Source organism: Acartia tonsa, chromosome 11 (assembly GCF_053477335.1).
Source record: "Acartia tonsa isolate MP-2025a chromosome 11, ASM5347733v1, whole genome shotgun sequence".
Classification (NCBI taxonomy): Eukaryota; Metazoa; Arthropoda; class Copepoda; order Calanoida; family Acartiidae; genus Acartia; species Acartia tonsa.
The window spans coordinates 6632643-6658622 of record NC_137270.1 but is presented as its reverse complement, the minus strand read 5'-3'; the positions used below and the strand labels follow the sequence as shown (position 1 = coordinate 6658622).

Sequence of the window (25980 nt, the reverse complement as noted above, 5' to 3'; positions counted from 1 at the left end):
TATAGGGGGGGGGGGGTAAAACTGTTTTTCTGACGTCCCCCGACCTCCACTAGGTAAGGGTACACCGACTAGAATTATATAAAGTATTAAGTTTTTTTGTTTTTTACATCTCGCTAACCAATAAATTTATTGAGTTAATTTTTTTAGAAAATCTTCAACCATGTCTTTAGTTTATTTTGTTTTAAGATTTGAGTGCTGGGATGGTTCTAAATTGTTTTCTGCCCAAATCGAATATAATTATTTATTTATGTTTTTTCATAATTTAATATATTGATTTTAGTACCTTATCTATATAAATTGAAATTTTCGTAATGTTGAATGAAAAAAAATAAAATATTAAAGCTATAACATTATAGTAGGTTATTATAAAATGAATCACATATAACTTATATTTACCTACCTTTTATTACTGATAAGAAATTAATCATCAAAATTGCGCCCAAACAGAAACATGAAAAGTTAAGAAACACCATATCTTTTTATTATTAGAACTTTATATAATAAAAGTAGCGCAGCTACTCTTTAACTATCGTATAATCGTCAGTCTGTCCTTAAACAACATTTGTGAATTAATAGACACAAAATAAATATAAATTAACTGTAGTGAAACAGCCTTTACTTCAAATGTACAGGATAATATTTACATTACTAACAACGCCATAAAATGTTATATATATTACTGTATACCAGTGTATTGCTCAATCGATTAAAATAATTGACTAGTGATTGTTTGATTGATTGACTATATAGAAGAATGAAATAATAGCTGAGCTACTAAAAAGTTGATATATTGAGGTAACCTAGCTGTAATACTTGATGTTTGCCCAAGAAGATAAGGCCACACTACTAGCCCTCACCCCTCCCCTTCCTTAGACCCCCTTTTTATTCCAATTTTTACTAATTACACCCCTTTGCCCCACCCACTCCCTTTTTTCTCTCACCTTTAATTAGCCCCCTCTTTGCAGCACCCCCAATCCCCCTTTTTTTTTAGCTCCGGTGACATACAAGTTAGGTCACCTGAAAGTCCCCTCTACTTACAATTGAACCCCCTTTTCTTTTATTAGTATTGCACATCCCCCCTTCTTCAAACATAAATGAATAAGCTCCCAGAGTCGGCCCCCCCCCCCTTATTTTATTACACCTCCTAACATGCTAAACCACATAATATAGGAAGGTGTGTCAACGAAATTGTCCTAAAAAGTATAAGGCATTTAAGATTGAGAAATTTTCATTTTTTTAATAAATTATCATTCATAGATTATTCTACAAGGATAAATTTAAAATTCGAGCAATTTGCTGCGGCTAGAGCCTCTAAGGGCCTCTATCAAAAATTCCTTTTCCAAGTTTTTTTGCCAGACTGGAGGCTGCAGCCACAAGACTGGCTAAGATTTAAATTATTAAATCACAGTTGAACTATTGTTCATTCTTAGGTTCAAAGAATATAAAGTTTTTAAGTGAGGCAATTTTTGTGACACACCATATATAGGCTTACATACATACATATACATAAATCTCCCCCCTTTCAATAAATCCATGTAATGTAACAGTTTTGGCCTATTCTATCAAACATTAACATTAATCAAGATCATTAGATAAATCCTCCAAAAAAATTTTAGAAAAAATCTTCCAAAATTTTAAAGTAAAAAAAATGCGGAAGCCAGCCCGAGCTCCCCCTGCTAGTACTAGCGGGGGAAGGGGGACAGTTACTGCAGCCCCTACAAGTCAAAGTCCAAAAACGAGGCAAGCCACACAAACGTCTTCAAAATCCAAGACGTCCAAAGCATCATTGCAAGCTAAGATGTCTTCAGAGGTATTAGAAATTATTTTGAAAAAAAGTGAGAAAAAAAGTGTTGACGGCAAGGAGTAATTGTTTAAACTATTGTTATGTTATCTTGTATTATCTGCCATTGTGTTATATATATTTATACCACTGATAAAGCTATCTTATCAAAGCTTTTCTATATCTTATCGACTTAAAATATTGGATGATAAAAGTTTTTATCGCAGAAAAGATAAAAAGAATACTTATCAAAAGTTATTTCGTAAATGTGCTAGAATTTACATAAGTCTCTTTTATGTATTACATTTATTTTAAAAATGTATTTTTATTTCACAACAATTTTAAAAAGTTAAAATTGTAACTCAATTTTTTAAATTTTTTTTAAAGGAATTTATAAAGTATCTTTAACATTTTCAATAAAAATTTAATTTAATTTTAATACTTTAATTACAATAATATTTTATAATTTTCCAAATGGTTTAGTTCATAAATAATTAAAATATATTCCTTTAAATGATTAAATACAATTTTTCTCATATTTTATACCTTTTTATTCTCATTATTTTTAATTAAGCTACTAGGTAAAGTAGTTTGTTTTAGGTTTGTTTCTTCTGAACTTGATTACCACTGAACCAAATTACTTCATCACTTAGATCTATGTATAGTTTTAGACTATTTCATTTTAAATATATGCCCTGACAAATAAACGCTAAAGGCACAGCGTTTAGGAATTCTAAAAAATAATTATTAAGTTTATCAATGTATTTTTAATTGCTAATGTTTTTGTCAACTGTTTGTTTACAATGGTGATGGGTATAAAAGGAGATGACAAGGCTGAATACCCCTTCAAATTAAAATTCAAGTCAACTAATAAGAAAACATCCTAATTAAGCTTTGGGGCCTTGTGTTGTAAAAAACCTAATGTCTACTCCCTCCAGGGTTTGTTTATCTATCTATCTATTCAGACAGAATCCGAGCAGTTACTAGACGTCCAGGATGAGTTTCATCCAGCTGAAGATGGATCTGTCCAACCAGCTGCTACTGATAACTCCAAAGACAAAGAGAAGATTGAAAATAATGATCAAGCAGCAAAAGTTCCATTGGAGGTAAGATTTTTTCTTATCAAGGGAAATTATTTTAGTAAATAGTGCAATAACATTATTATGACAAAATTTAAGAGGTAAAGCAACATATAAAGTAGTAAGTTTTTTGGTTTGTAGCTTAAGATTTTAACTACTGAACTTATTGAGTTTCCTGGTTGGTATAGGCTATTTTTTTATGTCTAAGTTTGGTTTTAGGCTATTTTCCTACTTTCCTTACTCCATCGAATACAGGGCTTCTAGATGCTATGAGCGCAGCAACTAATATAAATGTTATACTTTACAAATTACTAGCGGCTACGCCCCCTAAAAGCCTCTAGGGGCACTTAAGATAGGAAAGGGAAAAGTTGATCTCATCCCATTTTAAATTTGGGTTTCAAAAGAGTAAAGAAATATTCTAGGACCTATAAGAAGCTTCACTGTAAAAAAGAACAATATCGGTTTAGCAGTTAGCGAATTCCTTCGGGACATACAAAAAACGCTTACTACTTTAAATAATAGGATATGCGTACTTTTGACTAAAGAAAAACATTTGACTAAACAATGTTTTTTTTTCTCTTCTTAATTCTTTCTACTCGTTTTTCAGCGTCTACAGTTAAGACAATTAATCATTCCACAAACTGTTGTGTTTGATAATTTACCTTTATTAGAGTGTAGATATTTTGGAGAGAAAAAAGAATGTTTAGCAGATCAATTTTAAAAGACATTTTCCTTTCCCACTTTAATTGAACTCTATTTATCCTCCTAATATATAAAGTAGTAAGCTTTTTTTGTCTGTAGCAAAGGATCTCGCTAACCGCTGAACCGATATGGTTCTCCTTTAGAGTGAAGCTTCTTATAGGTCCCAGGGTGGTTTTAGGCTGTTTAATTTTTACAAAAAAGTCGTTGTAAGGTTTTAAGTTATTTTTCTGCACTTTCATGTCCCTTCTAATATCCCTAGATACTAGGGACGCAGCCGCTAGTACTTTATAAATTACTAGCGGCTACGCCCCCTAGAAGCCTCTAGGGGCACTAAAGATAGAAGAGGGAAAAGTTGACCTCATCCCATTTTAAATTTGGGTTTCAAAAAAATTAAAAAAATATTTTAGGACCTATAAGAAGATTCACGGTATAAAAGAACAATATCGGTTTAGCAGTTAGCGAGATCCTACGGGACAGACAAAAAACGCTTACTACTTTATATAATAGGATATGCGTACTTTTGACTAAAGAAAAACATTTGACGAAACAATGTTTTTTTTCTGCTTCTTATTTCTTTCAGTGTCTACAGTTAAGACAATTACTCATTCCACAAACTGTTGTGTTTGATAATTTACATTTATTAGAGCGTAGATATTTTGGAGAAAAAAGATGTGTGGCGGATCAATTTAAAAAGATATTGTCCTTTCCCATTTTAATTGAACTACATTTATCCTCCTTATATATAAAGTAGTAAGCTTTTTTTGTCTGTAGCCAAGGATCTCGCTAACTAATGAACCGATATGGTCCTCCTTTACAATGAAGCTACTTATAGGTCTCGGGGTGGTTTTAGGCTATTTCATTTTTATGAATAGTCTGAGTAGGTATGGTTTTAGGCTATTTTGCTGCCTTTCCACAGATCTTCGAATATTGAACCCCATAGTTGCTAGGGGCGCAGCCACTAGTATTATATTTTGAAACACTAATAGATAATATAATCCACAAAAAATAAATGTTTTTATTGTCCTTTTTTCATTTTCGTTTAAGTTTCGTGCATCTGACATAGTAGCAATAGGTACAATTTAAATTGGTGAAATTATTACAGCTATATAACTACCGTCACACACACACACACACACACACACACACACACATCTTTCGGTATACAATTAATTGGATGTTGCACTAGAATTCATATGCTTTAATAAATTAATACTCGCAGCTGGCTAAAATTCAGCCCTTCCCTCCCCCCCTACTGGATGATCGAATTGATCTATAAATGGGGATCATATTAGCAACCTAAATTGATGACAAATTTTCCCCTGTCAATATACCCACGTATTCTATATCCATTATATTTAGTTGCCCGATAATGTACACGACGATAAATCTAGCCAACAAGAACAAGAGGATGCAAACACACCGGACAAATTGTCAGAAAATGCAAAAACTGCAGAGGACATACCAACTGATTCAAATTCACTACAGACAGCTCAGGTATTGATAACATATTAGGAGATTCTTTTTAATTTGTTAATTTAGACATAGCTTCGCTTTTTGGATGTTGTCATCCTTGTTTTTATGTCATTTATATTGCTTTAAATACATGACTTTAATAGTATGGATGAAAACTTGTTTTGAGATGGGTACACCTAAGTTTTGGATTACCACACAAACTCCATCTCCTTTTAAATTTAAAAAAGAAAAGTAAAAACATAGGTGATTTATTTTCTTCCAGGGTTGATTTATTTTTGGAGGGTGTGGTAACCTCCCCTCAACTAAATTTAAACCTTATGAGACTTGTGAGAAGCTAGTTTGTGGTTTTAGCAGTTAGCAAGATCCTTCGGTACAGACAAACAGACAAACCTGTTACTTTATATAAAACCTAGCTATTTTTTTCTAGAAAGAAGGTGAAATTCAAGATATAGAGTTGGAGATGGCTCGCCTACACGGTCAAATTCTTGAACAGGTTTCATACAAAAAAAACCAGTAAAACATACATAAAAAAATCGATGAACATACGTAGTGCCCTATTAGAATTTAATAAATGTAATCTATAATACAAAGTAGCTTGATTTCTGTTGGTCTGTCTGTCCGTCCGTCCTTCAGAGAATATACCTACTGGTATTCAGAGAATATACCTACTGGTCCTGTTGTGGTTTTAGGCGATTTTCTTGGGGGTGGGACACCTCCAACCAACCCAAATGAAAAAAATCCCCCCTCCCCAATTTTTAAAAGATTATTTTAAATTAGTGGTGTCTTCTCCAGAGGTTTTTAATTTTTTTAAATTACCTCGTGGGGCAAAGCCCCTAGAGGCTAAGGGCTAAGCCGCTAGTGTAATTTATAAACGAATTATAATAACTTCCATGCGGGGATCTTAATGGATTAGAAAATGAAAAAAAAAACAATTGATGTTCACTCCTAATAACAAAATAAACCCTATTTGATTAAAATCATTGGTGGAAATGTTTGGACACAGATGATTTGATAATCCCAATAAAGTTTAGCTGCTCTACTAATTATAGACCTGTGTAGTCATTTTAGCAGAATATGAATTACTTGTTTTTTAAACAAAATTTACATAGACTAACACTGAAGAAAATCCGCAAAACCTAATCAACACAGCTGAAACCAACACAGAGAATGATTTAGCAAAAGTTGGCGATATAGACATTAAAACTGAAGAAGATTTGAGAGAAGAAACAGCTGAAGAACAGAGAGATGAGAGTTTGGATGATACCACTCATACACAACAGGAATTTATAAAATAGTTATTTGTTCATTTTTTTCAGATTTTTTTTGCATACATTCGACCTGTTAATTGCACAAAATTTGTTTGTAAGTTCTGTATAAAATACAGTAATGTTTATTAGGGCAAGGCATTCCCCATATTCTTACTCTAGCAGCAGTAGATGTCTTTTTATACATCTCTGGTATGACGGGGTAAAATCCAAACTTAAACACGACTGCAGAATTTTGCGTCACAATAATTTAAGAAATTCCGGCCAATCAGAGCTAGTTTCAAAATTATCAACCAATACAAGAATTTAAACAATAGAAATTATGACCGATCACAAAACTGTTTTAAAATACCAACCAATAGGAGACATTAAAATTTAGAATTAATCCAGATAGCTTGTATGCTTTGTCATTATTAATTGGTTGATTTTATAAATACTTGAAACTAGATACTTGAGCCAATGGATCAAGACGGGGTGGAGAACATGGATATACATGGTGTTAATGATACTATCGACCATGATGCTTTTGAATCAACTGTTGTTTCTACCAGTGCTGCACTTGATAATACTGTTCAATACTATATCAAGGTAGATACTTAGATATTTATGTGGTTTGAGTAGATAATAGTTAGATAGACACTTCTATTGAACTATTGATTATGGTTCTTTTATACAACTTTATATTACTTCAATACTCAAATATATATGTAGCAAAATATAGATTAGTAGTTAGGAAACCAATCTGATAGAAAAAATAAAATAATCCAATAAAATTGATAGGTTGCCTCAAATCAAACATTAACAGAAAATGGACAGTTTCAAGGACTGCCATCTACAGGTTTGAAATTAAACTAAATTTTTTATTGAATGAGGTTGCAATCTTACTTTTTCACTATGCTAATTTGTTAAAAACCAACAAATAGGGCATCACATTTCAAAGAAAAAAGAAAGTTTTATTATATTCAAAGAAATATTTACTGTAACTATTTTTTTTTATGTTAATGACATTAAAAAAAATTCTATGAATTTAGATCTATATGGAGACAAACCCCTAGAGTTAACAAAATACCAGGTTTGCCTTTTAATATTTAATTAGGAATAGATATAAAATGTATATTATGACAGGGGTAAAGGGGGTGTATGGGTAGAATCGTCATTCTAGCCTGCTACAAGATTAGAGTACATGATAATCTGGTGTAATATTCAAGTAATGATAAATGCATTTAATTAGGAAATGTGGTCCGTCAAATCACCGCTAAAATGAACCAATGACGTGTCTTCTGGTCAATAGAATCCAATAATATGCTTGTATTTTACAAGAAGACACGTGATGGGTTCATTTTAGAGCAATGTTCGGAACGTTGCAAACAAGATAATTTGACTCATAGCAATATCCATTATCTCATAAGAATTAATATTCTGAGCAATATTTTCTTCTTAAATTTTTATCTATTTTGAAAGTCAGATTTTTCAAGTGCTTTTATTACCATAATAATTACCACATTTTCATTCTTATATTACTTTAAAATTGATTAAAACATGAATATTTAAGGAATCATAAGCTTAACAATTTAAATTTTCTTAGGAGAGACATGATAGACAAGAGATAATGGACCAGACGGAAGGAGTTCCTCCTATGCCTCCATTATTACCAGCAGGTAAGTACCTCCTATACCTCCGTTATTACCAGCAGGTGAGTACCTACTATGCCTTCATTATTACCAGCAGGTGAGTACCTCCTATGTCTCCATTATTACCAGCAGGTTAGTACCTCCTATGTCTCCGTTATTACCAGCAGGTGAGTACCTACTATGCCTCCCTTATTACCAGCAGGTGAGTACCTCCTATGCCTCCGCTATTACCAGCAGGTGAGTACCTCCTATGCCTCCGCTATTACCAGCAGGTTAGTACCTCCTATGCCTCCGTTATTACCAGCAGGTGAGTACTTCCTATGCCTCCATTATTACCAGCAGGTGAGTACCTCCTATGCCTCCGTTATTACCAGCAGGTTATACAAATAAATGTATAGAATAGATATATAATTCAGATAACTACCTGGATCCAGTTTTGCGAACCTTTTTCCTCTGCTAGTAAAATTCATAGAAAATTGTATGAAAAGGAATAAATCACATACCCTCCAGAAAAAAAAATTATGGCCAAATGTAAGTAGAGTAGATATAGGACCTTCTTTATAAAAAAACATTATAACAGCCTATTTTATAGTCATACAGACTGACATGTATTGTAATTTAAAGTGTATCAATATTTATATTTTAGAATGTGAAGTAGCTGGCGTAGTAGAGATTCAAAATACTAATATTCAAGAGGTAAAAACAACATTTTCTATCTATTTATCTATCTATCTATCTATCTATCTATCTATCTATCTATCTATCTATCTATCTATCTATCTATCTATCTATCTATCTATCTATCTATCTATCTATCTATCTATCTATCTATCTATCTATCTATCTATCTATCTATCTATCTATCTATCTATCTATCTATCTATCTATCTATCTATCTATCTATCTATCTATCTATCTATCTATCTATCTATCTATCTATCTATCTATCTATCTATCTATCTATCTATCTATCTATCTATCTATCTATCTATCTATCTATCTATCTATCTATCTATCTATCTATCTATCTATCTATCTATCTATCTATCTATCTATCTATCTATCTATCTATCTATCTATCTATCTATCTATCTATCTATCTATCTATCTATCTATCTATCTATCTATCTAAGGTTGGGAGCTATGTTGAATATGTACACCCGCGGGAAGGAGAGACAATTCAAGTAGAATATTTGGACACTACAAATCTTCCAACCTTCACATCTGATGGGAAAATTGAATATGTTACCTTAGGTGAGACACTTTTATCTTTTTAAATCTGCACTATGATAGGATATACAAGTGATCAATGATAGGCCAGTTTACATTTTACAATTGGTCAATTAAAATGTAAATATACTAGCCTATCTTTGATCATTTGTATTGTATAACGTCATTTTATTAGGAACTATAAGCTGCTTCTTTATTATAGGATATCCAGATTTCTCCGTGCAGTATGTACCTGAAAATGGCGGCCGCCAGGATCCTCTACAGGTATTAGGATTTTTTGTCACCTTTGCTACAAATTTTTTGCAAGATTCTGTATCCAACAAAAGTTAGAAAAAGCTTATAAAAACATTGGTTACCAGTATAATTTACAGTCTTGTGTCACAACCAATCCTGTAACAATTTATTATTTTTGCAGGCAGCTTTACAGTCAGCCGAGGTTGATCGGATGCCAGAGAATATCACCGACCTAGACAGAAGTACTGCAGGTAATCTAAATAACACCCCTTTAGCTCCATTTAGACATGCAGGAGGGTGGAAGGGTGGGGAGGGAACCTCTCAAAAGGGGGAGACAAGCACTAGACATAAAGCAATATTCACGATTAAGCATCCGCCAGTGAATATCTTAATGCTATACATATCCACAGACCGCGTATTACAATAGAAGTTAAGTCATACCTGCTGTTACAATGTCAATAATGGCAGAGTAATTGATTTAACATACATACAGTTACAATTCATAACTGTTAGGACTGGAATAATCGACCAATAAAAAAGTTTTTTTTATGACTTTTTAAATAAAACTTTGCATAGAAAAAGTATCCAAAAGTCATGGTCATAATTATGATTTACTTTTTAGAAGCTGGAATGCATTCTGTTCAAGGGAGAATTCCAGACAATTTTGAAAGGTACATATAGACACTATAAAAAGTTATAAAGTATATTCGCTAAAAAGTAAGCTAAACGAAAAAAAATTTGCTTTTTTCTTTCGTTATAATATCTTTGCCTTTTTTACTTTTTTTGTGGTTTGTTTTTAATTTAGTGCAAATTGCACTGTGCAATTTCATTTTTCTGTTATTTTTTTTTCTTCTCTAGAATGTATGCAGAACAACAGTTAACTCAAGATCCATACTTTACAGCAAGAGAAAGAGAATCACCCATATATCAGACTTTAGGTAAAATAGTTGGTTATATCCTTCAATAGGATGGCCCAACAGACCACTGTAAGATATATCAAAGTCACTGACTTACAACTCGACTACTTTAATTAATTTATTGGCTCCTTTATTTGGATGTACCCCTAGCATCTAGGGGCTCTTTTATTCGAAGAGAAGAAAAATAGTCATATATGTATAATATATATATATATATATATATATATAATAAAATAGTCTATAAGAAGCTTCACTGTAAAGGAGAACCATATCAATTCAGTAGTTATCGAGATCCTTCGCTACAGACAGAAAAAGCTTACTACTTTATACAATAGGGTTTCATTAATATAAAAAAGCATATACCTCGCGGCCCGTGGCTGAATATATAATTTGCGATTGAGGCTGAGTATGTTCTAAATTGGTTATTATTGAGGCTTAGGATGGTTGAGTTAAGGCTGCAACTGCTAATTGGCAGAATATGCCTGAATATACCAAGTCTTGATAGAAATCTATTAATGTTTTGGTTAAAATTAGATTAATATTTTTAGCCGAAAGTTAATAATACTTTTTTCTTTCAGAGTCTGCTGGGAGTCTGCAGTACCATGGAAGACCTGGCAGTACTGCTGGATATCAGGAGTATCCTGGTCCCAGTAATCAACTTTACAATCCAAGGTATAATATTTTTTAGTATCGCTTCCAATCTGATTAATATCTGGTGGATTAGAACCGGTTCTCAGTCATACTGAAAAATTGTGTATAGCATCGTATTATTTCCCAAATTTAAAAATGTAAAATCATAAGATTATAACCAGCTTTATATAAGATTTTGGCCCGTGCCTTCAGCATCTCGGAGCTAATAAAACTGGTTTTAATATTATAACTGTACATTTCTATATTCGCGAAAAGCTGTTTATAATACAATGCGATAATTAACTAATTTCATTCCGGCGGTCAAAGGACTCATCCAAAGTCCAACCATGCAATTTATATAAATATTTATATTGTTTTTCTCGTATTCATTCAAATCCGGTGGATAGGAACCGGTTCTCATCCATACGAAAAACTATATCTAGCATCGTATTATATCCACCTTTCTACGAATATAAAAATGTACAATCATAAGATTAAAACCAGTTTTTTTAGCCCGTGCCTTCGGCACCTCGGGGCTAAAAAAATGACTTTAATCTTATAATTGTACATTCTATATCCGCGGAAAGCCGTTTATAAAACGATGCAAGAAATAACTATTACCAGAGATATAAACTTTTAAAAAGCAAAGCTACTCTACATGCTTGCTGGTCGATCTAGTTGCCATTAACACATAACCTTTAGGGGCCTAAAAGGGTAAGACAATGAACGATAAAAATACTTTTGTTACCTACTCGTGGAAATGGTTGGACACTGATGGTTTGTTTAACCCAACCTAGATGCAATAAAATTTCCCAAAGCTTTAAAGATATGTTACAGGTCTTATTAGAAATCAAAAAAAATTCTCTTATTTCTTTAGGAAAGGGCTGGAAGGAGTGTACAACCACGGAGATTGGGGAGCCTCCCTACACCCTCCTCCGCCCAGCCACCATCCTCACTCGGCCTATGAACCCTTCAATATTCCAGTAAATCTAGGTAAATTTTGTCTTTATTTTAATAATTTTTTTTTCTGTTTACATTTTTAGGCCGAAATTTGTAAAAACAAATGTAGAAAAATCTTTTCAGTACGGGCAGAAAGTCACTCAAAAAATCAGCATGTGACGTCATAAAAATGAGGGTGATGAGAGTAGAAGTGGGAAAGAAAACCCCTAAAAAAGAGATAGATAATCCCTTATTTTTATGACGTCACTTGCTGATTTTATTGAGTGACTTTCTCGACGTACTCTATACATTAATCTGTACAATGCATAAGAATATTGATTATTGATTTAGGAAATATCCAATCACTAGAAGGTGTTGATTATAATAAAGCTCAAGGTATGTTTTTCTGCATATGCTTATTTGTAGCGAGGCTACTCTATAACTAACATACTGTCTGTCTATTTCGGTATCTCACTAACTCTTTCTCCCTTTCTATCTCTCTCTCTCTCTCCCTCTCTCTTCCTCTCTCTCTCTCTCTCTCTCTCTCTCTCTCTCTCTCTCTCTCTCTCTCTCTCTCTCTCTCTCTCTCTCTCTCTCTGTCTCTCTCTCTCTCTTTTATTCTCTTTTTTTTACATTTTGAAACCATATGTTTTGAATAAATTTATTTTAGATTTCTATTCATCTGTGAAAACTTCACATGCTGGTGGATTTGCTCTTTACGGGGGAGCTTCACCTGCCACTCATTCAATTAATACTCAGGTATAGATAGATAGATAGATAGTTAGTCAGATGTTATTACAGATAGACTGCTGAAATTTTTTTCAAATAGCATGTACTTTATAACTTGAAAAGCAGAAAAATTTCCAAAACCATTCAAGAGTTTGATCTAAAAATTAAATAGCAATTGACCTATGTGAACTTGTGAAGCCTCCAAAAATTGAGAACTCAATCGGATTCGTAGTTATCAAAATTGTAAGCTACAGATAAAAAACCTAATTATTTTTTTGTCTAAAATTAAATTTGAGGATTTCCTCCAACACTGAGCATCTACCTCAGAAACCTCAGGTTTTTGTGTATTCATGAGATTCCTTTCTAATAGAGGTTGTCATCCTTGTTTCTTTATTCTTAGGACTTTACATCAAGTGAAACAGGTTTATTTTCTGATTCTGGTTTCCAGCCTGCACCTTCCTTAGAATGCAGGTTATACTTTTTTTTAAAGGTTTTAAAAAGTTTCGTGATTAGCTTTGGGTATTTTGATTTTTTTTCGGATCATGGAAAGAAAACAAAGTAGTGAGTTTCGTCGTATATTCACAGTAGCTTTTGATCGGTTATTTTAGGTTAGGTAAATGTTTGATAAATGTTAATGGTTGCCCGTTAGGGTTAGGAAATAGGCCCTGCAGGAGCTAGAAATATTAGAAAAGCTAATGTGAAAATACGACGAAACTCGCTACTTCGTTTTCTTTCCATGATCCTTCTTTTCTTTGTTATGGCAACTGAGCATCTTCCCTATGACTCACATTGTTCGTTTGTTCATACCATGATTTTTTGTCCATCATTCTTTTTGTATAAACTAGCGGCTTCGCCCCTAGCCTCTAGGGGCTTTGCCCCAAGAGGTTTGATCAACTTAATTTTTCGTATTTTAGATTTAAAACAAAAAATAAAATATAATTTTTTTTGGGGGGGGGTTATTCGACCCCACTATTTTAAATTTTGGTTTTAAAAATATTTGTTTGTTTTTTTGGGGGGGGGTATTTTTCAATGGTGGGGGGGGGGGGTTAGGGGTATCCCACCCCCCAAGAAAATAGTTTTAAACCTTCCCGGGACCTATGAGAAGCTATTCTGATAAGGAGAACCCGATTGGTTCAGCGGTTAGCGAGATTCTTCGTTGCAAACAGACAAACAGACAGACAGACATACATCGTTCTACTTTGTATTATAGATGTTATCAATCGTATTTATTTATAATTATATTTATCTTATGTAGATCATGTGGCCTACAATTGAACCCCAAGACAGCCAGTAATCTGTCTAAAGATCCTCTGAACCAACTCTGTGATAGCTGTGCAATACACAGGTAAATATATTTGCATCATATTCATCATTATGCAGAGAGAGAGGGGGGGACAATGGACTGTAAATTATACCATAATTATAATTGTTTTGATCTACAATGGGGTTATTATGTTTATCATTATTTGGGGTTGAAATTAATTTACCATTTTTTTGACGAAGACCAAAATACATAACTTTTGTGTCACTTTTGATTCCTGTGACGTCATATAATGAAAAAGTTGAGAGGAGAAGTGGGAAAGAAAACCCCTAAAAAAGAGATGGAGAATATGATGCAAATATGGTGCAAAACTTATGTATTTTGGTCTTCGTCTATTTGTTTTGGCAGTCAATTTGGCTGGAAGGGGGTCTTGTCAGGTTCCGATTTTGTACAGTCCATCTTTTATACATTTGGGTTTTACTCCAGTTTTAAACATATTCTTAAAAAAGGTCTATTTACTAATTGTACAAAACAAATAGATCTTAAAAATAAAATATTAATTGATTTAGTAATTTATTGATAGTACCTACAAAAAAATATGCTAATAATGATTTTTCTATCATTCAGTAAAATGAACGGAATACGGTCCTCGAGCTCCACGCAATCAAGCACAACTCCTAGGAGTCCTCCATCTAAATCCAAATCTTTGCTGACTACAGCCGCTTCTTCGGTAAAGGAGGTTAATAATTTTTTTTCTCAATTGTTTCCAGACGGGTAGTGTCTCTTTACCTGTACTATTCCAACACTGAATTACTGGCTTTTTCCCTCTTTTAATCATTCAATCCCTAAGAATTATTGGTATATGCTTTTGATTTTTCTTCGATAACACACATGTAGCGGTCATAACTTAAGATGACTTTAATCTGTATTGGCACATTTCCCCTAAATTGGTCTTACCCTTTTAAAACTACCATATTTTTTCCTCCTTTTTATCCTGTAATTAAATATTTAGGTCCTTGTGTATTTCATTGTATGCAATGGCGCTTGGAGAGGGGTGTATGCCTTGTGGGCACAGTGCGTATGAAGGTGCTTTGACTTTAGTGTCAGAACCTAAATTGGGGCATAGTGCATTTTATTATAGTGCATCTAAAATGCAGCCGTTTTTGAGAAAATTAGATCTGAAAATTTCAAGTTCAATTTTCACCCACTAGGAGTTATCGCATAACCATGACAAGAAAAGCAAAGATTATTTATTTAAAATTTTGAACAAGTTTGCTTTTATAAAGTTCTTCATAAAACCACTCCTAAAGTGATTTAATACAAGGCCATTTTTATCAGTTGCTTTGCTATGGTCTAGGAAATTCGGCCTTAAATAAATCATATATAGAGAGGTTTTGTGAAAGACTTAAAAAAAGCAAAGTTGTTCAAATTTTAAATAAATAATATTTGCTTTACTTGTCATGATTATGCAGTAACTCCTAGTGGATGAAAATTGAACTTCAAATTTTCAAATCTAATTTTCTCAAAAACGGCCGCATTTTAGATTTTATTTAAGAGTGAAATGAAATTACCTAACCTAGTGTAATGAAATGCACTATGTCCCAATTTAGGTTCTGACACTAAAGTCAAAGCACCTTCATACGCACTGTGTTGGGATATTAACACCCCTCCAAAACAAGATATTTGAAATAGCTGCCTTTCCCCTTTTTTCACAACTGGTAAATCACTGTCCACGCCTTTATTGATAATATATAGGTAATGAGACGGGGAGGTCTATGCTGTGCTAATTGCTCCACCAATACGACAACATTGTGGCGTAGAAATAACCAGGGAGAACCTGTCTGCAATGCCTGTGGATTATATTTTAAACTTCATGGGGTAAGTTACAAAACTGTTACCATTAGCTTTGTTGGGATCTAAAGGGATAAAACAATGGCTGATAAAATGATGTACATCCCATTCCCCAAACAATTATCCCTTCTGCAGAAAACTATTAGTGGTTGAAACGTTTGAACACTTAACTTTATAAACAAACCTATCAAAATTCAAGAAAATTCCCAAAAGTTTTTAGGCCAACGATTCGTGTCTTAACAAAATTGTGTTTTAACCAAAGACATAGAAAAATGTTTCTAATGTTTAATTGCCAGGCATTGGAATTAAAAGTAGGTGGAATGCAGCACTTAACAGATATGATCAAATCAATTATCATTTAGAAGATTGTATCTAACAAAGGAGTTGTAAATTAAACTACCTTATATATCTGTCATATTTAGCAATCTGATTTTAATTGTATTCTTTTGCTGATACACCTTGATATTTCTGTTCTACTTATTGATATAATTGTCCTTGTTATAGATAAACCGTCCTCCATCCAAGAAGAATGAAGGGATAAGGTCACGAAAGAGAAAGCCCAAGAATCCCACATCCGCAAAGGTCTGCAATTTCAATAAAGTAAACTTTTTTAACACGCACAGTGTGTTCTATAAATCTTAGTAAATTAAATTCATTATAAGATTACTAGTGTAGCTGCGCCTCGGTATGGATTTTTGTTAATAATGCAGCGCCAGTAAATTTAAATATATAATCCATTTTTTACAAACATTATTCTATAAAGCATTTCAATCAAAAATAATATACATATATGATTTTACATCGTTTGTAGTAAGTCAAAATTTACTCTAATCTACTAAATGTAGTTAAATGTTGCTGTATTTGTTCATATTTTAACTTAAGCAGGTTGACATATATTTATATGTTTTAAAAAACTAAAGATAAACTTCAGTTGAATTAATAATTTCTATTTGCTTTTAAAACATCCTTAGCTTTCTAATAGCTTAGAGACCAAGTGCTATAAAAATAAATAGCCTATCCAAAAAGATTAAGGTTTCCTATGTCATGCATTATCCTTTATATTAATGAATAGACTAATATTTCTCCTTACAAAATTTAAGATTTAGGCTACTGATTATATTTTGTTAATTCAGGAGCCAAGACGTCACAAAACCTCTACAAAATCAGCTGCTGAGGTCAATAGAGAAAGGGAACAATTAGGTAAGATAACAGTTGTCTATTCTTATATGTTCATTATATTTTCATTTTTTTGTTATTTGTCTTACTTAATACATAATAATTTGTTAAGTAAAAAACATAAAAATATTGTTATTAATAAAAATACAAAAAGTATAATACATATTATTGGTGTATTTGTATAAATAAAAATAAAATACCTTTCATCAAATGAGGTAAATTTGTCCAAAGAATTTGTCTATTCCCCTGTCTTTTATTTGTCAATTTAATATTTTATAAAACTATTCCTCAATAAATGTTTTAATGTCCCTATGTCAGCAAAATTTCATGTGAGAAAAAATTTGAAAAAAATATCTAATCGACTAATTAACCGTCTGAGTTCCTAATTTTATGGAAGCCTATGCCCTTGGATGTTATTATGCTATTCTATTTCTAAATGAAATTCTTAGGGGGGTGTTGGCTATTTTCTAAACCCTCCTTTCACTTTTCATTATTTTTGAACTTTTCTTTTATAAATTTAACCATCCTTGTTTTTGTTATATTTTGTCTTTTATATATTATTTTAAAATTGTAGAAAGGATGAAAATGAAAGAACAGCATCAGTTTCAATTACAAGGTAAGTTCTAATGTTTATGTTCTTTGGATGTCATGGTACTTGTTAAAATATCACAAAATTTTTTTTTTTTTTTTGTCATGTTTGTCCAAAATTATGCAAAATAGTCTTATAGATACTAAATATAAATATCAAAACTGTACTAAAACATTCTTCAATTAGCCTCCATTTATTCGTTGACTGGCTAACAGAGATGCTAGGCCCAGTCTAAAACAAACCAAACATTGTCTTTTTCAGTGAGGGAGGGCCGGGCCGGGTCATTGGACTGAAAAATAAACTAGTACCCAAAGATTTGCAACCACTTTATGTTCTACGTTGGCGCAAAAACTTTGGGATACTGTTATTGAAATTCAATTTGTTGGTCCCAAACTTATTAAAGAACAATTTAATCTAATGATGGTTTTATTTTCTTATCTCTAATGATCCCTCCTTTTTTTCAGCTTCAAGTTTAAAGATGGAGATAGGTGACAGAAATATCCTTCTTACCCCAAAATTTGATCCTGATAGCCTCGAGTCACAGGTTAAACATTAATTGATTGAATAAGCCGTCTAAAGATCTTAAGCAACAAAACTGTTTATTGAAATGCATTAAATGCATTGGAGATTTATTTTAAAAAAACTTAAATTTTTCCCCCTGTGTAATTGAGAATCTATAAATTTTGTATATTTTTTTCAAAGTCAAAGACGACATTTTGAATCATTTCAACATTATTTCCATTAATTATTTTTATTTATAGGAGATTGTGCTGTCCCAGGGGCGTCAGAATTGTCCTCCCACCCCTGGCTCTCAGCCACAATATGCCCTGGAAAAAGCGACAGAATATTCAATTGCAGGTAAATTGTAAAAAAATTGAAATCTTTAGATCTGGATTTAAAAATTAAATTGGAGCTATTCTAGGAATAATTCTTGGATGTTGCACAAGATTTTTATGTTCTCTAATAAAGTGATGCTTGCAGCTGACTCGCTCCTCTACTACTGTATAAACGAATTGACCTATAAATGAGGTCCATGTTAACTACCTATTTTAACGACCTATTATTTTTGTCAATACATCCATGCATTCTCTATCAATTATTCCACGATACTTTTCTATTTCACATTGAAGTCTATGTTTTGGTAAATCTATTATATTCTATAAAACAAAGTGTGTGTGTATGTGCCGTAAGAGCTCTATACAGCTGGAATAATAATTCCAGTATTTTCAATTGATATTGGTCCAGGGAAGGTTTTAAGCTACTTTGGAAAGGAAAAAACAAAAAATGAATGGTGGGGAACCATAAATAACAATTAATATAATCTATTTTTTTTTATAGAAAAGATTGATTATTCAAAGCAAGATTTCTCAAATCAGGTAATTAAAAAAATAATCTCTGTACTATATAAATGCTGATATAAATGAAATTCAATAACAATGTGAAATTGTTTTGTTACAATTTTTGCATGCTTTCGTGAAATAGATTATTTGCAAGTAAATAAGTAAGCAAGATAGTCTGTCCCTTGAGTTCACTACAAATGTAAAGCAAATTGAGTTTATTTTTTTTTTTTTGGGGGGGGGGAGAGGGGTAGGAGTTTATATTACACCTTTTCAATCTTGTTAAGTCTTTGAATTTTAAACTCTTAATATCTTATATTTATTTACAAAAGTAGGAAAAATAGAATTGAAATTAAAAGTCTCATATTTTTTAGGCCTTGGACTTCGCCATGACAAATAAAAGCTACTTTGACCGGAATGCAATTATGGCTGGGTAAGTTTTGATTCACATTTATGTTTAGTTTTAGAGTAGCTGTGCTATTAGTTAAGATGTATTATTATTGAGTATATTTTCTTAAATAAGTTATGCTGATTGGGATTAACTTTGATCTACAAAACTTTCCTGCTCCGAATATTTGTTGGCTTAACGGATATTATTATTAGCATTAACTCTGATAAAATGCTTTTACCAACTAGCTAATATGAAAATCTCCATCCACTCTCTTTTGACTTTACCCCATCCCCTTCTATGATCATGGAGGAACCTATTGACTAATAACTGAAGACTATATTTGCAACCCAAATTGACAACAAAAATTCCTATGTCATAACATCCACGTATTTTATATTTGTGTTTGGCTCACTAAAAAAAGAAAAAATCTGATAGCATAGCTTCTTTAGTATTTACAATTTTTACTGTCGCTGTGTTGGGATTAGATTTAAAAAGATGCTAGTCTACTTTTGCAATCATTTATCATTTTAAGATAGGCTTCTAACATCTCTATAAAAGATTCCTAGAACTTTCTTGGGTATGTTAAATTCATAAAGATATTTTCCTGGTAGTTATGCGTTAACATTTCGATGTTTGTTTGAGTATTGAGGTTTTACTTTTGGCTTTTCCTCACAAAGAAACATTACTCATTACCATGCCACAGCGCGGCTACTCTATAAATAAGCATATATGTTGGTATAGAATCTACATTACCTGATATTTACGTGGTCTTTAGAGCCAACATTTATTATAAATTTATAACTAACCTAACCCTACTTCAATTTGGGGCAGAAATAAGGTACACTGGTCCTCTCATTTTTTCGCTTTAAAACTTTGGCAACACTTTTTGGATCTTAATTGGGTTGTATAAACTAATTCTAAAAGTTTTCTACAATAATTTTAATTCACTAAAAATTTAGTTTTTCCTAATTTTAAGTTTATATCAATTTATCTTCTATTGTCTTATCCATTAAGATCCCTAAAAGGTAAATAGATTTTGCATAGTATTAAGTTGAATGAGACAAACTTAAATTTGATTTTTATTATTCCATTGCTTTCGAACATCTAACTAGAAAAGTTATGATCCTTGTTTTTCTCACTTACAAACCACAAAAGTCCGGTCTTATCAAGAAGGGAGGGGACATAGCTGTTTATTAAACTAGTCTCCAAAGTTTTATATAAACGTTTTTTTTCATTTGTTGGGTCGGTTGATTATTTAAGTTGAGTGTACAAACGTTTTGATGACGGATTTTAAACTTCAAAATGGGTAATATTGTGTATCATCATGTAGGATTTACATCAATAAATCAGCCATTGTATATCCCTTTAGATCAATGGGTCTTATGTATGAAGATTCCTTCAAATTTAAAAATTATCCAAAGCCCGATGCAAACATATTTACCTACAATTATTCATTAGGAAAAGACGTATGTCATTATTAGAATTGCGTTACTTGGTAGATAAAGGTTTCTAGAAACAATTTCTAATGTTGTGTGTATTACTGAATAAGATATCAATAATATTTTTTACTTTATTAGTTTATATTTTGAGATTTTCTTCTGTCTTTTAAATTGGTCCTCAATATCTGTTCAATTTTGGTATACTGTTTTTTTTTCTTTCCACAAATGCCATAATTAATACTCTTTACTTTTTGAAAAAATGACTCAAATATTGTTCTGTATTTAGATAGTAATAATTGTTTATAATGAGCTAGCAGCTACGCTCCTAGCATCTAAAGTGTGTTACCTTTTTTATGTTTTATTATTATTTGGCCACAACTTATTCAAAAATGCTCACAAATCAGACCTTTTTCAACCGAAGATACTCAAATAGTTCCTTTACAAGCCCAATCAATCAGTTTTAAGATATCTTTATATTTCAAGGAAAATTGATGAAAATACTAAAAAACGGCAAATTTGGGTGTTACCTTTTATATGCACAGATACCATAAAATCAACAGAAAAATAACTTATTTTTACTTTTCTGTCATTTTTAAAGTTTGATTCTGTTAAATTGGCTATTCTTAAAGGGATTTATGCATTGATTATACTGAAACATAATATTGGGCAGAAATTAATGTATTTCAAAGAAAGAAAATTTTGAAAATAAGAAATTTAACCTCTATCACTTCAGAGGACAGCTGCCAACCTCCAGTTGACAGGATATAGTTAAATACTTGTTAGCAATAATAATTAGCCCAAAAAGTAAAACAAAAAGATTTTTAATATGGCAAAAAAATAATAATCTAAATCTTAATTGTGGGGATGATGATCTTAAAGACGCTCTTGCTGTTGGTGATGATGATCTAGATGGTATCAAAATACATGTGCATTATGACAACTTATCTATTAAACTATGGTCCGATTTTTGTATTTGTAGCATTCTCCAATCAAGAGAAATCCTAAAACATACAATCATTGTTTTTAAATTCTCCAATTCATAAGGTAAATATAGTAGTTTTTAAAAGATGGTTATATTTCTTGTTACAACTTTTAATTGGAGGCTGCTAAAAAACAAAAATTGGACCAAAGTTCAATAGATGAGTTGTCATAACACTCATGTACTTGGATACCATCTGGGTCATAATCACCACCAGTAAGAGCGTCCTTCAGATCATCATCCCCAAAATTAAGATTTAGATTATTATTTTTTTGCCATATTAAAAAACTTGTTGTTTTACTTTTTGGGCTAATTATTATTGCTAACAAGTATTTAACTATATCCTGTCAACTGGAGGTTGGCAGCTGTCCTCAAGTGATAGAGGTAGAATTTCTTATTTTCAAAATTTTCTTTCTTTGAAATACATTAATTTCTACCCAATATTATGTTTCAGTATATTTAAATGCATAAATCCCTTCAAGAATAGCCAATTTAACAGAATCAAACTTTAAAAATGACAGAAAAGTAAAAATAAGTATTTTTTCTGTTGATTTTATGGTATCTGTGCATATAAAAGGTAACACCCAAATTTGCTGTTTTTTAGTATTTTCATAAATTTTTCTTAAAATATAAAGATATCTTAAAACTAATTAATTGGGCTTGTAAAGGAACCATTTGAGTATCTTTGGTCGAACCTTATAAGTTTAGTAGTAATTGAGATTAGTTTAAGATATTATTTATGATCTGTAATGTCAAAATGAATGGATATATGAACTACTGGATGCTTCCATTTTAGTTTATGATATATTTTGTTTTTAGAGACACTGTAATGTCAAAAAGAATGGATATATATAGTACTGGATGCTGCTAGATTAGTTAATGATATATTTGTTGATAGGGACCCTTTAATGACAGCGAGTAGAAAATTATACTATAGGATGCGTTTATATAAGTTCATGGTATATTTTATTGTTTAGGGACCCTGTAATGTCAAAATGAATGTAAACCCTGAACCACTTCATTATGCAATCTACATTTTCCTGGATATTTTGTCTATGGTAGACCATAAGTGTACAGCTTTACAGTATATTGTTTCTATTTGTTAAAGCAACACGTATGATAAAATAAAAAGATTCTGTTTAAAGTAAAATGCTTATATTTCAATCAAAATCTATATTTTTGTATGTTTTACTGATCCACTTCATTATGCAAATCAAAAGAAAATCAATGAGAAAACGTTTGTTTTGCCCTTTTCTCCACTTTTAAAAATTAATTCTGCTAAAATAACAATTTTTTAAGGGATTTATGCATGAATTATAATGAAAAACAGTTTAAGGTAGATTTTATTGATTTTTCTAAATAAGAAATAATTGAAAAAAAGAAATTCTATCCCTATCACTTTAGATGACAGCTGCCGACCCCCAGTCTTATGGATGAAGCTAAATACATGTTAAAATCAAAAATGTGCCTGAAAAGTATACAAAAATGTTTTTTGATGAGTTAAAAAAATCCATTTTAAAATCTTGATTTTGAGGATGATGGCCTTTAAGATGCTCTTACTGGTGGTGATGGTGAGCTAAATGTTATCAAAGTGCATGCCCTTTAAGAAAACTTATATATTGAACTATGGTCCAATTTTTGTAGTCATAGCAGCCTCCAGCCAAGCAATATTAAAAAAGAAAAAAATTGCAATTTTAATTACTAAAATTCATAAAGTAAATAATGTAGTTTTTAGATAATGGTTATATTTCATGTGGAGAGGCTGCACTGGAGGCTGCTATGACTACAAAAAATGGTACATAGGTTAATAGACAAGTTGTTGTAATGGTCATGTACTTAGATAACATTTAGCTCACCTTCACCACCAGTAAGAGCATCTTAAAGGCCATCATCCTCAAAATCAAGGTTTTAAAATGGATTTTTTTAACACATCAAAAAACATTTTTGTATACTTTTCAGGATAATTTTAATCTTTAACATGTATTTAGCTTCATCCATAAGACTGGGGGTCAGCAGCTGTCCTCTAAAGTGATAGGGATAGAATTTCTTTTTTTCAATTATTTCTTATTTAGAAAAATCATTAAAATCTACCTTAAACTATTTTTCATTATAATTAATGCATAAATCCCTTTAAAAAATGTTATTTTATCAGAATCATTTTTTAAAAGTGGAGAAAAGTGCAAAACAAACGTTTTCTCATTGATTTTCTTTTGATTTGCATAATGACGTGGATCAGCAAAAAATAAAAAATATAGATTTTGATTGAAATATAAGCATTTTACTTTAAAAAGAATCTTTTTCTTTTATCATACGTGTTGCTTTAACAAATAGAAACAATGTACTGTAAAGCTGTACACTTATGAACTACCGTAGACAAAATATCCAGGAAAATGTAGATTGCATAATGAAGTGGTTCGGGGTTTATATATATACTATTAGATGATTCTAGGTTAGTTTATAATATATTTTGTTGTTAGGGACCCTGTTATGTCAGAGAATGAATGTATACATTACTGGAGGCTTCTAATAATTGGCTTACAACATTTTTATGTTGTTTAGGGACCCTGTAATGTCAGTGAACGGAGAATTATACTACAGGGACCAGGATCCTGGTGCTTCTACGTCTGGATACAGAGAACAGGAGAGATATAATCATAGGTAACCGTGGGTGTTGCTACCTAGTACCCAATATAATCTAACCTGACTAAAAGTAATAAAAAATTACCTCTCCCCCCCTATTCTATTTAAATAAAGTTATTCTATGATTCATTGATTATGTGCATTTTAAAAATGAGATTTTCAAGTTGTTGTAATTTACCTATTTTAGAAGAAAGGGTTGTAGAAAACTTATGAAACAGTCACTATTCTCTTATATCATTTTGTATTCCTTTTCTTAGTTTTATATGTTATTAGGAGTCCGCCGCCGATTGAGTATACCATGATGCCTCAAAGTGTGTCTGGTTACAGCCCTATGCCTGTCCCCCTCCACTACCCCAGCACAGCCTCCCCCACATCCACTGGTGCCTATCCCCCACAGCAGGCCTCCCCCTCCACCTCAGGGGTAGATTATTCCAGCGGTCAGCTAGGGGCCCATTATTCCCCCCCAATAACAAATCCTCTGTTGCATTCGCCGAGCAAGGGTGTTCCCCCACCCCTACTTAGTCAATATGCTGCCAGATAGACTTTCATAGATTAAATTTTTTGTTGCGAAGCTGCTCTAAAACTAAAATGTGTCTGTCTGTATGTGCGTCAGTGACGCTAATATAACAAAAGTATATGCTGTACAATTATTAAACCATTATACAAGAGTTTTAAGCTTTCTTCATTAATTTTAATTTTTACCTTCCAATATTTTTTCTGAAATATTTCTACTTTCAATCACATAAAGTGTTTGCTACTACTATTGAATGTGATTGTCCATGCTTTTACTTAATTAGATATGCTCCTTTTCATCTTGTTCTTTTAATTGGATAAAATTAGCTTTATTTTATGATAAAAATACTCAAAAGTTGTAAAAAGACTTGTATAACCTTTTTTTGGTATGTTATAGTTAATTTACCTTATATCAAAGCTACTTTGTAAATTAAGTATTAGCTCATTTGTAAATATTTGTATTTTTGTAAAAACTGAGGCATTTATTCTTGAACCTATGAGACTTATAAAGAAACTACCGTAAAAAATACCTTTAGATTTAATATTTTTAGTCAGAAATATGAAAGATTTTGTATGTATATGCCAACTATTTCTATTTTTGAAATGTAAAACAGGCCTAATGGTGCAATATTTTATATGTACAAAGTATAACCTTAAATCTAGTCATTCCATTAATGATTGTGTTTTTAATGTTACCATATAATGTATAATGTTTTTTTTGTTGTTCTAATGAAATAAATTATGATATTATTTTTTTGTAAAAAACATTTTAAGTCAAAATTTATTAGCGGGACAAAATGACTCAAAAGTCAGCCATTAAAAAAGATGTAGATAAGAGGAAAGTGGGAAAAAAACCTAAAAAAAGAGTTAGATAATCCCTCATATTTAAGACGTCACATGGCTTTACCTCTACCAAAATTCACAGTTTGTTTATTCTTTGATATATTCTAAACAATACTGACAATATTTATAAAAGCAGAGCTCATCAGTTAAACTAACAAAAAACTTTTGTGATGCACATGAAGTTGCTTGTCAACAAATTTTAAACTTTTTCTAATATATCTTTTGCATTTTGATAGAATTATATAGAACCAAAAATATAAACAACAATTACTAAATAATCTCTCCAGTATGGCTTTGAAACCAATTAATATCCAGTTGATTCGAATCAGTTCTCAGCTATACTGAAAAATCA

The 25980-nt window shown here is 31.7% G+C and overlaps 1 protein-coding gene across 1 annotated transcript; it reads left to right on the top strand.

Moving 5' to 3' along the window:
* Positions 1–1540: 1540 nt before the first annotated feature.
* On the top strand, positions 1541–25530 carry LOC145331658 (uncharacterized). Its single transcript, XM_080176438.1, has 32 exons — positions 1541–1810; positions 2746–2886; positions 4921–5055; positions 5462–5527; positions 6144–6314; positions 6747–6887; positions 7080–7137; positions 7331–7371; positions 7885–7957; positions 8577–8626; positions 9064–9184; positions 9363–9424; positions 9576–9645; positions 10017–10065; positions 10253–10332; positions 10890–10983; positions 11819–11934; positions 12232–12276; positions 12551–12639; positions 13010–13080; positions 13865–13954; positions 14498–14609; positions 15626–15748; positions 16226–16303; positions 16855–16921; positions 17472–17513; positions 17951–18030; positions 18248–18344; positions 18825–18862; positions 19198–19256; positions 24192–24290; positions 24546–25530. The coding sequence occupies exons 1-32, from the start codon at positions 1649–1651 to the stop codon at positions 24811–24813; spliced, it is 2988 nt and encodes a 995-aa protein (XP_080032564.1). The 5' UTR covers positions 1541–1648; the 3' UTR covers positions 24814–25530.
* The last annotated feature ends 450 nt before the right edge of the window (positions 25531–25980 follow it).